This window comes from Chaetodon trifascialis, chromosome 9 (assembly GCF_039877785.1).
Source record: "Chaetodon trifascialis isolate fChaTrf1 chromosome 9, fChaTrf1.hap1, whole genome shotgun sequence".
NCBI lineage: Eukaryota > Metazoa > Chordata > Actinopteri > Chaetodontiformes > Chaetodontidae > Chaetodon > Chaetodon trifascialis.
The window spans coordinates 24,767,111-24,782,444 of NC_092064.1; the positions used below are offsets into that span (position 1 = coordinate 24,767,111).

The window sequence follows — 15,334 nt, forward strand, 5'->3', positions numbered from 1 at the left end:
GTGCTTGTGCAAGTGTGTGTATTATATATCAAGCTGGCTTCTCTGTCTGTCTGACTTCCAGCTAAGAGAAATAAGTCATGAAAGGTGAAGCAAGAGCTGCACTTCATCATAAGCAGAGTATTACAAAAGTTTGTGTGTTTATGGAGGGGTGAGGTTTAGTGATTGTGGTGGGGGGCTTAGAGGAAGCAAATGGAAAGGTGTGTACACATGCATTGAAAAGTAAAATTTAGAGATTGCACAAATGCTTATAAAATCCACAAAAAGCCCCAAAGAGAGGTGAACAGATGCTGATTCGCTTGGTTGCTGAATTGAAAATATTTCAACTTCAGCGAGGATAAGTGCTGAAATTCCCAACAGGTGCTGGAAATATAAAGATAGAGGACAAGCAGAAAGTTTTAGTCTTATCAGTATGAAGAAACAGGTGCGGTTGGCCTGCTGAATCTTACTGCATGTAAACAACTGAAAGTGTTGATATCTGATGATGACATATGTTATATTTGTATATGCCTCCCTTCTTCCAAAAGTTACATATACATCGACTGTTTATGGCTAAAACACAGGACGAGGAAGAACATTCCAGAAGCTGAAATGAATACACGCTGAGGAGGGAAACCTATCCAGAATATAGTGATTGCCTTTCGAAGAGTTCTCTCAGATGTATCACATATGCAACACTATCACCAGATGGAACATTTACAATACCTGCACATGCCAACTACAATGTGGTGTTGGTTAATAAAAGATTATATTTACAGTTAAAAGTCACTCCTAATGTTGGGCATGATAAACAGGTTCCAGCATGAAAGTCAACTGCAACATCCCATCCACCAATCCAACCTCCACACTCTTACTTTGTGTTTTGCAACATAAAGCACACACTACCTCCTGCATTGGGTTAGACTCACCAGAGTTAGGGTTGAGGCCGAATGTTCCTCCAGTGTTGCCTGATTGGATGCTGTAGGTCACTCTGCCATTCTCCCCTTGGTCTGCATCTCTGGCCATGACATACAGCGCCACAAAACCCACAGGCTGGTCCTCCATCACACTGACAGCTGTTGGCGAGCTGAACACTGGCGGATTGTCGTTCTCATCAGTTATGTACACCCTCGCTGTTACAGATCCCCAGCGCCTCTGGCTGGCATCGAGGGCAGAGTCTGTTGCCTTTACAACCACTATCAAGTTGGAGATAACCTCATGGTCAAGCTCCTGGCTCAAAGAGAGAACCCCAGTGGAGGGATCAAGGGCTAGTAGGCCAGGGGTGTTTGGCCACTGTTGGAGAATGGAGTACCTCAGCTCGCTGTTGGGCCCACTGCCATCCTTATCTGTGGCTTGGAAAGTATAGACAGATGAGCCAGGCTCCATGTTCTCAGAGATGACGATGGTGACGGGATCCTCTGGGAACTGAGGGGTGTGGTCATTGCTATCCTCTACATCAATGTCCAGGTGGACCAGGGTGCTGCTAGGGGGGGCCTGAGAGAAGTCATCCACCTCAATCTTCAGGGTGTAGCGTGCATCTCGTTCATAGTCAAGAGGGCGAGCCAGGTACACATCTCCGGTCAGACGGTCTACAACAAAGGTCCCATCTCGGCCTGAACCCCCCACCACCGTGTAGGTCACCTCCCCTTCCTCTGAGGTTTCTCTGTCACGGAGCCGGACTGAGCCAATTACAGAGCCAGGTTTGGCCTCCTCCACAGAATTGAAGGATATGGAGAGGGAATTAGAAGTCGGCCTGTTAGTGCTGAGAATCTGCAATGAAGAAGTAGTAGAGTATTTGAGGACAGAGCAACATGACGGTGGATCTAATGCTCTGAAGTTTACAGTTTTCAACACAAAAAATGGAAATATTTCATGGATTTTGGGCAAAGCAGAAACATATTTTATGCAATCCACTTGCTTGTACTGCATGTGTTCACTGGGAATAAATGAAACCAGTTACAAGAGGTTTTTATAGACTTGAATAACACGCCTGCTAACCTTAATAACACTTAATCTGATACTCATGCGGCTGCCAGGAAAAATAATAAAATAATAGATGATAAAAGTAACACTCAGAGGAGGAATGGTGACAGGGTTTGAATTTAACACTGGGACACATTTCTGTACTGTGTATAGCTTTACACTTCCTTTGATGAGCAGTTCAAGTGTCTTCAAAGACTACATTATTACTTTTCTTTTGTATAAAAGGAGCGCCACAAGTAACACATGACACATTGTTTTAATAAAACTGATTTTTTCTTTGAGACAAGTATGGCCTGAGAAAATTTAAACAGCTGTAAAGGGGAAGGGAGAGGTTGTGTTGACCAAATTTTCAGCAGCATTACTGAGATACTCAGCAATAGATACTCAGCATTGTACCCTACAGCACAGTTCCCACCGTAAGTAGGCAGTCAAAAAAATATGCTGTGACTGTTGTGAAATCTGACATGACAAGCTGTAAATTGGTTCCACATTAGATGGAAAAGGAGTGATCCAGAAATAAATTGGTATAGTCCCATCCTATCATTGATGGATTTAGAAAACCAGCCTGAAAAGATGATTAAAGGAACTTACAGAGATGTGTCAGTGGGCTAGAACAACATTGTACCGTTTAATCCAATTAATCAATAACTATGACTTTCTTATTTTTTTGTTGTTGGAAAGGAGGAAAAACTGAACTGGCACTTACTGGAGCTGTTTATATGGCAACTCTATTTTCCTGGAACTTTTAAATCTACGTTCCTTCCAGGGTTCTTCCATTGTGACCATTTTCTGTTTTATATTAGATATTAACAGAATTACCTTCAATGCTGTATTTTACGTGAGTGTGCAGCCCTGCCGCTCATTGCAAAAAGGGCTACTGTATTAAAAAAGTGTTGAAGTCATTGAGTATGACCTTGATCAGAGCAGTCTACAGCTGGCCCTCATCACAAGCCAGCTGGGAGTATTTGATTCAGACCCACTTTTCCATTTCAGATAGAAATTTCCCTTTTGAAAAGTCACAGGGGAAGAAAAGGGAGGGGATGGGAGGGGAGCTTGTCAGAAGTGCGGCTGACATGTCTGCAGCTAGTCTGAGGGGCCCAGAGACATGGATCCTCTCAGCGCTGAGTCTATTCTTTGATATTAAATAGGTGAATAGTGAGGGTGTTTGTGCTGGCCGGGCTCCAATTAAAGTCTGACCTGAATGGTGAGGGAGAAGGAGGTGCTGCGTGGGGGCAGTCCTCTGTCAGTGGCTGTCACCGTCAGAGTGTACTCAGCCCGCTCCGAGTGGCTGAGAGGGGACGATGAACGCAGCTCTCCAGTGTTTGGGTTCAAAGAGAAACGCTCAGCCCTGGGACCTGTGACAGACCGAAAGTCCAAACTTTGAGCGTTGTAGCATTTTGTCAGGATCAAATTCAGACAAAAGTGGTGGCTGTTATGACTAATCAACTCAACCATAGATGCATGGATACTAATAATGATCAATTTCATTAATCTAGTACTTTACATTACACAGCACTACAATGTGCTTTACATAAAAAAAGCTAACTAAAATAGTGAAAATACAAAGCTGGAAAATAAATAAATAAAAGAAACAAATAAAACAACAAAAATAATCCTACAATAATACATTTGTACCACAGCCATGGAAAATACTCTCTTCTGATTGGGTGGCAGATTGCTCTTAAAAGTGTCCTGATATGTGTTGCTCCCTTCATCTGTAATCAGGACACCTCACAGAGTAATATCAGTTTCTTAAATCACTTCAGGTAGCACATTTACATAAAGCACTAGTTATTTTGCAATGATGAGTGCTCTCTTTAATTCCAGCAGGTACTCTACCTGACAAAGAGTAGAATACAGTGCCATTCTCTCCCTCATCAGGGTCTTTGGCTTGCAGTGTGCACAGTAAAACCCCAGAGGACTGACCTTCTGTCACCTATGGATTAAAAAACCAAATTTACTATGCGTCAACAAAGATATGAAAGACATTTCATTTTCTGCCCGTCTGTGTAACAGGTCTTTTGATATCACCTGTATAATGAGGTTTTTGGCTGACTGGCTGTGTGTGAAAGCGGGGTCATTGTCGTTGTCATCCAGGACAGTGATGAAGGCTGTGCCTGTGGCACTACGGGGGGGCGAGCCTCCATCTTGAACCACCACCACCAGCTGGTAACTCGACTGCTGCTCTCTGTCCAGAATAGTCCTTGTACTGATCTCACCTGGGGAGAAAAGGGGGTGGATGAGAGGGATTTTATGCTGAAGCGCTAGTCCAGAGCACTAGAATAATGATGAGAGACTTAAGAGCCAGCAGGCTTTGATCAATGACACACAAGCAATAGACATCCACAGGTTGTACATCTACGACACACACTCAGGCACACACACAAATAGAGGAATTTTGGAAGGTTGGCAGATGCTGTAGGGACTCATAACTCAGCCAGAAACTGATCACAATTCAGAGTCTGTGTCTCCACCCACTGACTAACAGGCTCAGCAGGCCAATTAGAGCCCAGCAAGACGCTTAGTGCTACTGTCACCATCATCTGACTAATTAATGACAGTGGGGAAGAGGCAACTGTAGTCTCTCATTTTTTAAATATGACTCGTTGAGTTGACTAAACACTGATAGAGCTTTTTCACCAATTATTTCCATTTTTGATTACAGATAATAAAAAATGTCTCCAGCGGAATCATGACAGCTTGTTTTTCAAATTGATGGGTCTTTGAGCACATGTATAAAGAAATAATTTGTTACTGTTTCAGTTTAGTTTTCACTCAAATGCAGAAAAATGCAATACATGTACAAAAACTAAGCACTCTGAATGTGGTGTTCAGGTACGCTCCAGTATCTTCTGGAGGCAGGTATTTCACATAATCCAGAAGAAATCCAAAATCCAACATATAATATCAACAGCGCAGTCTTTCTTTTCTTGTGCTAGCTCCTGTGTAAACAGCAGCTTGCCCTGTTCTTTAAGCATCTGTCTCTTAAACATCTCCAAAAACCTTTTTACATGTGCAGTTTTTTTTGCATACATACAGATTTTCTTTGATTGCCTCGTGAAGTAAAATTAAGCTACCCCAATTTTAACACTCCTCTGTGACTGCTGTTGTGATTCATAGTACATCATAGTACAATACATTTTCAATTAACCTGTGTGGGAGTTTATCTGGAAGTGGCGATCAGGGTGCAGGAAGCGGTAGCTGAGGCGTCCATTGGGGCCACTGTCTCGATCTGAGGCCAGCACATGACCAAAGCCTGTTCCTGCAGGCAGGTTTTCTCGCACTGCCATGAAGACCCTTTCCTGTGTGAGTCGAGGAGAATTGTCATTTTCATCAGTCACCGATATCCGCACTGTAGCACTGCCCGTCTTCTTCAACTGTCCATGACCTTGGCTGGCCAGCACTGTTAGAAGATACATGTCCTTGACTTCTCTATCTAGGGCACTCTTCACAAACAACCAGCCACTGTCCGCAATGATGCCAAACCCAGCAGCATCTCCGTCTGGACGCAGGTGATATGCCAAGGGACTGAAGTAAACTGAGCCAGGTGTTTCTCTGTTGAGAGCCCTGACCTGCAGGAAGCGTTTGTTTATTGGAGTCCCTTCTTTTAGCTCTACACGGTAGGTGAGGGTATCAAACACAGGTCCCTGGTCATTCTCTGCCTGGACATGAACCACAAGCATGAAGGTGGCACTAAGCTGAGGTACTCCACTATCCTTGGCAATCACATGGAGGTCATAGCGGGGGGCACTCTCATAGTTGAGACTCCCTACCAATCGAACCTCTCCGCTGCTGCGCTCTATGCTGAAGGTCCTCTGGATTCCAGTTGGAGAAGAAAGCTCAAAGGTGAGTTGTCCATTGAGTCCAGAGTCTCTGTCCTCAGCTTGGACCCGATAAACCACTGTGCCCATTTCTGTGTGCTCTGGCAGCAGCAACGATTCCGAGGAAGAGGGCAGGAAAACAGGCGGGTTATCGTTGATGTCTGCGATGGTAATGTGGACACGGGTCTGGCCAAAGGCAGGGGGGTTACCACTGCGGGCTTGCACCTCCAAATCAAGAGCTGACTGGGCTTCATGATCCAGGGGCAGACTAGTCCTTAGGGTCCCAGTATCAGGATCCACTGTAAAGTATCCAACAGGGTCCCCAGAACTGATGGTGTAGGAGATATCTTTGGAGGTACCTGGACAGGGGGAAAGGTGACAAAAACCAGGAACACATCAACAGGGCCCAGGAGGCTACGCTAAAAGCACCAAGTAACTGTACACTCGAAATATGTCATTTTTCAATTTTCATGACTGTAATAGAACTCTGAAAACTCAAAAAATGAATATATAAACACAGTTGTGAAATGGAATTTTTGATTGATGTTATTTCAGAGTTATATGTGTACAGTGGCCCAATGCCTATTTGTACAAGTGGTGCAGGGAACAGAAAAGAATCTCATTTCGGTAAGATCCATGTGACATATGATGTATATTGAATTGTTTGATATGGGCTGTGGGTCTTAAATTTGGGTGTTTGAGAGTGAGTAAGTGAGTGAGTGACAAAGAGGAGAACAAAAGAAAGAGAGCATGTGTTTGTGGACCCCACCTGTCTTACTACTGGCCTGGACGATACCTACGACTGTCCCCCGCAAGACGTCTTCCGATACAGTAAAGTAGTACTGAGTCTGTTCAAACACAGGCGGCGCCACTAGTCCTGCCACCACACTAATGTTGACTCTGGCATTGATGAGGGCAACCAGGCCACCACCATCCTGTGCAGAGATTACCATGGGAATGACAGAGTTGGCCTTTCCATAGACAGACCGAGACAGGGAGATCACACCTACAAAGACAAAGCCGCAGAGAAGGTTGAAACAGGCCATTTCTGCATTACACATCATTATAAATCACGCAAGATATAAGGAACTGGAAAAGTACTGGTGCCAACCTGTGTCTTTGTTTAGAGTAAAGTAAGGGGAGGCCCCTCCAGGTACTGTTTTGTATGTAATTCTGCCATTCTCGCCTGAGTCTGGGTCATAGGCCGTCACTCTTACAACAGATGTCCCAGGGGCACTCTGCGTGCTTAGACTGACAGCATAGCTGACTGGGTAGAAGGCGGGTCTGTTATCATTAATGTCGACCAAATCTACCTTCACATAGGCAACTGAGCTCAGTCCACCCTGCAGAGGAAACAAAAGCTCTTTTGTTATGCCGTCACACACATTAAATCATGAACAGAAAAAACACACCTGAAAGTAGGATTTAGGCCATGTTAATGGTGCAAGTAAAAACCAGCAGTAAACCCTATTAAAATTTCGATGTATGGCGTAGCCTCTAAAATATAGTCTCAGCAGGTTCGTGCAGGGCTACAGATTGATAGTTTCCCTTGGGAAAGAGCAAGATGCCATGACCCGTGGTGGGTGCGAGGGCTTGCCGCAATCAAACAATCTGTTTCATAGGCTTTTCATTTGCAGAAAATACAGTGTAGGCTTTTCATTTGGACCAGGTGGCAAAAACGAGAGAGGCAGCAGTCCAACTTGTTAAAATATTACTGCCTGACAGTTGAAGCATTTCTCCATCTGATTGCTTTAACATGGCTGTAGTAATTTTCTTTCATTTTAAACCTTTTATTTTTTGAGTATTATTTGGCATAAAGTGAACAGGATATGCTAACTTTTGAGTAAGCCTGCCACGGAGAGCCATTCAAGCTTTTATTTTTTACTTGGCTTCTCAAATCAAAGTTTTTCTGCACAGTTGGCCATGTCTTTGCTCTCCTGTCCATATGAAAAGCACGGCTGCTGTGTTTATAGGATTACTCTGTGGCTCAATGGATTCATATTAAGCATGATTTCAAAATGCGGTGGCTCACCCCATCCACTGCAGTAACAGTAAAGTCGAAGCTGGCCGGGCCTTGATCTCTGTCTAGTGCAGCACTGGTGCAGATCTGGCCGGTCTCCTTGCCAATGGTGAACCGAGAGGGAACAGCGCTGTTGATGCCAGAACCAAGGGAGTAGGTAATGGAGCCAAAGGAGCCGCCGTCTGCATCTGTCGCAGTCACCTACAGAGAAGAAAACATGCTATTGGTTAAACATTCCAACATTGTGCATTAAAATTAAAATTTATTAAGTTGGAAGGGAAATATCTTACTGGATAAACTCAGCAGTTTCCATACTCATTAATAATATTACTCTAAAGCCACAGCAGATTAAATCTAAATTCTATTAGAGGGATGTAAGAGTGATGGCAATCCACAAATTGAAACAAGAGCCCCATACCAGGTGCCATTTGAAAGCATCTTTGGACATGATCTTTGTTGTTTATCTGAGCCAGAGCATGAGCCAAACAGGCCCTTTGGCAGAAAGGGGCTCTGAGGGAATGAAGGAGGGTGGCGGGAAGGAGAATGACTTCTACAGGCTCTGGGAGGGCTGCCAGCAGGGAAAACTGCCTGCTACAGGAGTGGCGTCTGTCTACAAAGGACAGTGACCGGGGCTGCTGGGGAACAGTGGGATACCACACAGTATGCTTCAGTGCAGCATATTATACCCTAATGTAATGTCCCACTTGTGGTCTGGTTTTAATAATGCCGCGCATCTACAGAGGGCTGGAACCGCTGGAGCTATAAAAGCAGCTCACAAGCCATCAGCCAGGGAGCCGACTCAATTACTACAGGATCTCCTAAGACAGCACAAGGCAAATAGACCAATCAGATCAGGCCCCTGGGTACCAGCAGTATAATTGTTTGCAAGTGTTGGCTTTGGATCGCACTTTGTGAGAGATTACAGTAGGGTTAAACCTCACAAGTTGATTAGAATTCTCCTTCCTTACATCCTTTATAGATGAATCTTTTTAGGAAAACACTAATTGGAAGGAAATAGTAGCTCAATTCATGCTGTGGTGCTTCAACACTCAGCGGCAGGGAGCCTCCTCTGTGTAAAACAGGAATATTGCCAAGAAAAATAAGGCAGGTCATGCTTATCATCAAAAGCTGACTTTTTAAAGATGGCATTGGTGTGAGTGTGAGTAGATGGAAATCATTCATTTGAGGTGATGAAGGTTTGGCGGCAATAATTCAGGCTCCGTCTCTTTCCTGAGCAGATGGCAGACGGGGAACTCAGCAGAGAGCATGCCCCACACTCTGGACTGTAACAGAGGGTGAGTGGGGTGCAGGAGTGAGAGAGCTGTAAAGCTGGCAACGACACAAGCCAAAGAGAAGAATAATAAACCACACGAGGAAAGGGGAAACCAAGAGCAATACAAGAAAGCTACTCCATCTTTTAACGCGTGGAGGCTGCAGCAAACCGAACACACTGGAATATTTTATCATTTTGCAGAGGGACAAGGTACTCATAACAACCCACAGCTTTATATGCTTGTTTTCTTCACAGTTGTATGATGAGTGTCAGCTGGAGGCAAAGTTGAGGGAGCATTTTAGAAATACCTGGGTCTTGAACAAAACGAAAAAAAAAATATTCCACACACATCTCCCAGCAAATCGAGGAAAATATCTCCTCTCTTGTGACCGGCCCATTCGTGACAGGCACTGAATGTATATCCTATTTGCGGAGACTCCCTGTTGCTTTCCAGTTTAGCCACAAGCATCCATAAAAACTTTTTCTACACAATACACCCACATACAGTTCGTAAAAAGTAAGATGTAAAAGGCCTACATTTATATTTATAATATGAAAACTGAAATGAAAATGAAAGCAAAAAGATGAAAAAAGAAAATGAAAGTTACTTATGGTGGGTTGGGAGTTGGAGCTCTTTTCACTCTATGAATCTATAATGACAGACAGCAAAACTTGCTGGTGTGTTCACACTGAGCACACAATTCACAGAGTTCACTATGAGTTTAAGGAGTTTAAACATGAGCAAAGTACAGTGGTGCCGTGTGTGCTGTAGAGATACTGCGCTTTTTCAGAAGAGACAGGGGATTGAGTGATGTGTATGCCATGAAATTAATTTACATGAGGAGGATCCAGTGCTTTAATAATTACACTTCTCCCAGTGCTCCATGTGCTGAATAAAGTGATGAGCATATTTTGAGCCATACTATGTGGTTTGAAAAACCTGGGAACAATATGCTCCATGAGTTAAACGTATGACCTTTGTGTGGAATGTATTGTAAGATTATAAACCACACATTAACATTTGCATAAATCCTAACCACTGTAAGTAGACTGCCCGAGGCAATCAGTCTATTTTGGAATCTGCAGAGAGTGTTCAATTCCACTCTCATTTCTAAGTTAATAGCAGCGTATCAGTGTCAACTTGGTGGAGCACAGAGACTTGTCTGTTCAGGAGGTTATAATTTGCTAGCCACCCATATGAAAGGACATATGGGGCCATATGCAAATGAAATATGAGCAGGACAATTAGCCAAACCCCAAACCAAGAACCCTGAGAGATGAGGATACCTAATAAAATGTGTCCTCTAGCATCAAAGATCAGGATAAATCAACACAGCAAGGGTAAATCTTAACAGACAAAACAAAATTCTTACAGAGTCTTGAATAAAGACTGAAGCATGCTTGGGATGTTGAGAAATGCTTCAGTTCAGTCACAGCAAGAAGTCATCCATCATTCATCTCATTACTTTGACAACACAGTTGCACACTTGTTTATTTCCCTTTCAGACGTTCTTTGTTCTATCTTTTTAGTAACAAAGCCTAACTACATACCCACATGCAGTGAGTACATTACAGTTACCGCAACACCTCCTCTATATGGGCATATTGTACATTTTGGGGAAAAGGAACTATTTATAACCAAGAAAGTCATTTAAGACGTGCCAGTCATGTATGAAGTCAAGTAGGAAAAATACCACTCACCACTTTGTCGTATCCATCTTGACATGGACACGAGGGGCCTCTCTTTCTGTTTCCCACTGACTTTTTATGCTTTCCATTGCAATGTATAGTTATTGCACAAACCATCTATTTCTATTGGATTAAAAGTTCAAAAGCAGGAGTAATCTTAGATCATCAGCAGCAGCCAGCAGTAGTCTCCCTACACTCGGTGTGTGTGAGTGAGGCATGATGGAAGCTGTCTTATCAGCAGGGGAAAGGCAACGTTTGGCCGACTCTTTAGTAAAACAAGCTGGGGGAATCCAAAGATAACTGGGACACTTTGCGGTTCTCCCATCAGATTCCAGGAGCCTTCCAGAGGAGACTTTCTGACTGACTGACTGTCCAATCAAGAGAACAGGATTCACAGGAGAGAACATGCCTTTATATGTTTATGTATAATATGTTCAAATGGAATAATGATCCTGAGGTTTTTGGATGCTCCAAAGCGTTCTGGCCCATCTAATGTCCTCACTGTGGTCTGAGAGAGAGCCAGGCCTGGAAAAGAACAAGCTCAGGATTTGGGTGCTTTCTATTTTTAGAGATAAATTTCCCAGAAGTTCAATTAGAATTCTCGTACAAATATATGATTGACCAGTGTGGCTTTCTAGTTCTTGTTCTTAAATTTTTGCGGATAATTCAAACACATGTATGTCAGCGTGACCTTATTTGCCCAAGCTACTGCTCCTCTATCCATCTTCATTGTGCAGACATGCAAAAAAAGCTCCACAGTGGAAAGAAATAGTGCAAAAACCTATGAGCAAACTAATGATGTAGAGCCGAAACCATGGAGGCCAACAAGGGGTGAAATGAAGGCGATGTAGTTTTTAATCATGCTCCCCGTATTTTAGAATGCCCAGTCAAACAAATCTGTCTCCTGAAGTCCTCAGTGAAAGCAGCCAATCAGGACTGCACCTCTGCCAATCCAAATAGGCCACAAATGACGGAGTGCGCATGTAAATGTTTGCCAACTGGAAATTATCACACACATCAATCAAACTCTGCATGCACATGTCCTTTCAGTGTACCTTCGATGCATAAGCAAAGACACAAGCGTACAAACACTGGGGATAAAATCACTGCTCATCACAGTCTTGTGATACCTGTGGAGCAAACGAGCGAGACCAAGTTAATTCTGCACTCCGATTACACCGAAATCTTCTTTGTATTCACCGCAAACTCTTTGCAAACAAACCAAGCACAGATGAGTATGAAGCAGCGGCTACTGTGGCCCAAATTAAACTCTGTGGCATAAAGAGATGTTGAGAAAATACAGGATGACATTTCTAATTCTCTTAAAATCAACTTTATGACTGAGCCTGCTTTTAACTTACTGGAAAAGTGCTGTTACTTGACACACTCTTATGTGCACACTGGCCATGCATCTGAGATAGCTTTAAAGAAGTGCTTAATGGTACGATGTGGAAGCATTAGCCGACTGTCAAACTCCAAACAAATAAGGGGCTGCATATCACAGACTAACTGCTTACTGCTGCTCACTATATTCTTTGCTGTAGCCATCTTGGTTGTAGCTACTGCTGTTAGCTTGTTAACTCAGTTAACTGTGCAACTAGTGGTTCTACTGACGGCAATGTGCTGCACCCAAGAGCTTGGAGCACCAGGGGATTGTTGGTATTTATGGCACGGGCAACAGAACCAGGCTCAACAGCCTCACAGCGATCAAGGACAGATCCGGACCAAACAGCCTCAGAGACTGAAGGAGGCCAGTTTGACAGCAGGGAAAATAATGCAGAGGTGATTTACAGCGACTCAGAGCAGGACTCTGACTCCAGGGACGATGAAGACACAGCAGGTGGGGACAGGAAAGGATTAAAGCGGCAGTGCAGTGAGTGGAAGGCCAATCATCACCAGCGTGGAAAAGCAGCGTCTAGAGCCAAAGTATTTTCACATCTAACTCGAAAAACCAAAACAGGTTGTTGATTGTTGTAACACTGGAAAGACAAGATGGTTTTGGTGAGCTTTTTATTTCTGTCGAGTGTTCAGAAGGTATACTGTTGTATTTTTCTGCTTAATAAGGAAAACAGATGTAAGAATATTTCCTTTCTTGACATTTTTGGGGTTTATTGTGCTCATTTGTTAGACTAAAAAAGCTAAGAGAGCTTGTGAAACGTAGCAAACTCACTGCTCGCACACACAGCTGAAACAAAGTACAAAGTGGTGTTATGAGACAGGACAGGCCTGGGCTAGCTGGTTAGCATGCTAACCTCAGTAGACATGTCTACAGCACAGTACACAGATGTCTTTGATATAACATCAGAACTGTTACTTCATCACGTTCTACTGATGATGTAATTTATTTGGCCATATCTTACACATTGCACCTTTAAGTTACAGAGATCAGTATAGATGTTGAAGAGAGGCAAGTTTCCATCCCTAGGGATCTAGAATAGAGAGGACCTGACTTACTAAACTGTGGAGACTGCAGTCAAAAGGTGAGGGAACTGAGTATTCTGCCACCAAGAGAGATTTCTGCTGTCTTCTTTATGATAGGAAGCTTAAACTCCAGTACCACAAATTAAGTCAACCTGACCAGATATTTACAGCAATATGAGCTAGGTCATGTCCTAGAAGGTTGAAACTTTCCAGATATTAATTCAATAATGGCAGATAATCAATATCAAACATAATTTCAGTTTCATTCTCACAGACATGGTCAATTAAGCCTCTAATAGCAGGACTCCTGCAAGAGCAATGAGATGTAGCATGTGATAGATTGATGGAGTGACATGGAGATCATTAGAAGACAGTAAAGGCGAAGAGGAAAGTGTGGGCTCAGAGAAATCAAACGAGTGGGCGAGTTGCAGAAATCTGGACGAGGAGTTGCTTTGAGCTTTCACAGCTGGTGTGAAGCCTTGCACACTCCTCTCCCTGTATTGTCCTGGCATCACTTCTGAGGAGAGCGCAGATGAGGAGAGCGAGGCGGAGACCTCCTAAAGGCCTCTTTCACTACTCACTAAAGTAGCAGATAGGCAAGACAGAGACTTTGTGACATGTCCACCACCACACGAAAGACCCAGACAGAGACCACACCAGCCCAGGAAGAAGCCCACACACTGTTGATGAATATATCTGAACTCCAAACATTTGCCGCACAGACAGTATTGTCTGGAGTCCAACCAACCATGTGTGAAAGATTTTGGTGGTTACTCAGGAGACAAAAAGCTGAAATCTTCACTGCATAGTTTAAGGCATGTGTAAGGTCTACGAATTTGTGACATTAAATACTGCCAAACTGTGGCCTGTGATGTCTGGCTGTTTTATCAAAGTGTGATAAAAAAAAAGAAATGAAATTTCAGAAGACAGACTGAAGGATGTTCAAGAATCATCCCAGTTGCCTTGTTGTGGTCCTCAGCTCGTGTACAGAGAAGTCTACATAGCATGAGAAAGCCAGAGTCAACACCTGGCTGAAAGACTATGCTATGCTACGCTATACTTAGCTGTCAAAGGTACATGTGACATGAGCATAATGTAATAAAAGGCACTTTTTTGGAAGGGGGTGTGCTATTTAACAATTTCTGTGCTATTTCACTTAGCTAATTTTAGTACTTATAGAACAACAGCTCATTAAAAATGCATAGCTTTGCTCCTTTACACTGGGTGAAGGAGCAGGGGCTGCTTGCACTGCAAAGTGACTCACTATCAGCTACATGCTAGTTTAACTTTGGAAATGAAATTTTTCCAATAAGTTGAGGCTCTACAAGAATGTAATTTGTGGTTATAATGAAATGTTTGTGGCACTAGAGAAAGGCCACAAGTCGATTAAGTCTCTGTCAAGGCAATCTGTGTGATACATTTTGATATTCCTTGTCTACAAATGGAAATGGCTTGATAGTGATGTTGCAGGAAAGGTCAGGGAGTGGTCAGAAGCATAAGGAAGCATATTCACCCTCTGGGAACAAATAATATCCACAGTGAATTTAATTGAAATCCAGCCAACAGTTTCTGACACACCTTATCAGTTTTGGAATAAGCAAGATGTTAATCTGGAGGTAGCGCAAGACAAAAGAGCACATAGGTCACATGAACACTCAAGTGTTGAAGGGATGGATGGATTAATATAAGAACTAATCCAAGGATTTTTTTTTCCATGGTAGTCTTCAACCCCACTGGTTTTGGAAAAAATCCTCTTGGTTGGGAGCAAATCTTTGTGTGTGGCCAGCCAAATAACTTCTATTCACAGGAAACACTCAAATACAGCAATTCAAGCGCGACGCCTTTGAATGAAAATTTTACATCAGCTCTCAATTATCCTTTGCATAATTTCTGTTGTGAAAGCCTCAGCAACATTACACTGGTACTGGCTCAGCGACATATTTCTAATTACAGAACAAACAGCTATGTAGAATTGTATTCATTATTTGCAATTCAAATTCACAAAACCTCCCTCGGTAACCCTGCATGGCTTGAACAATCTATTCCAGATTTGTCAAGTACTTTCTCTGTCCAGATGTCCATTAAAATACATCTGCTGTATTGGGGTATCCCTGTGAAACACCATATAACTGTCAAGGTCAGTAACCATCT

At 43.1% G+C, this 15,334-nt stretch overlaps 1 protein-coding gene across 1 annotated transcript in view; it reads right to left on the reverse strand.

Annotated features, from left to right (window-relative positions):
- LOC139336689 (protocadherin-16-like) overlaps positions 1-15,334 on the reverse strand; it is a 77,839-nt gene that overhangs the window by 11,749 nt on the left and 50,756 nt on the right. Inside the window, exons 3-10 of the mRNA XM_070970868.1 lie at positions 7,813-8,001; positions 6,892-7,123; positions 6,550-6,786; positions 5,111-6,139; positions 3,991-4,178; positions 3,799-3,895; positions 3,157-3,314; positions 906-1,746 (exon numbers count right to left, since the gene is read on the reverse strand). Of these exons, the coding sequence (XP_070826969.1) occupies positions 906-1,746; positions 3,157-3,314; positions 3,799-3,895; positions 3,991-4,178; positions 5,111-6,139; positions 6,550-6,786; positions 6,892-7,123; positions 7,813-8,001 (2,971 nt within the window). The remainder of the gene's footprint in view (positions 1-905; positions 1,747-3,156; positions 3,315-3,798; positions 3,896-3,990; positions 4,179-5,110; positions 6,140-6,549; positions 6,787-6,891; positions 7,124-7,812; positions 8,002-15,334) is intronic.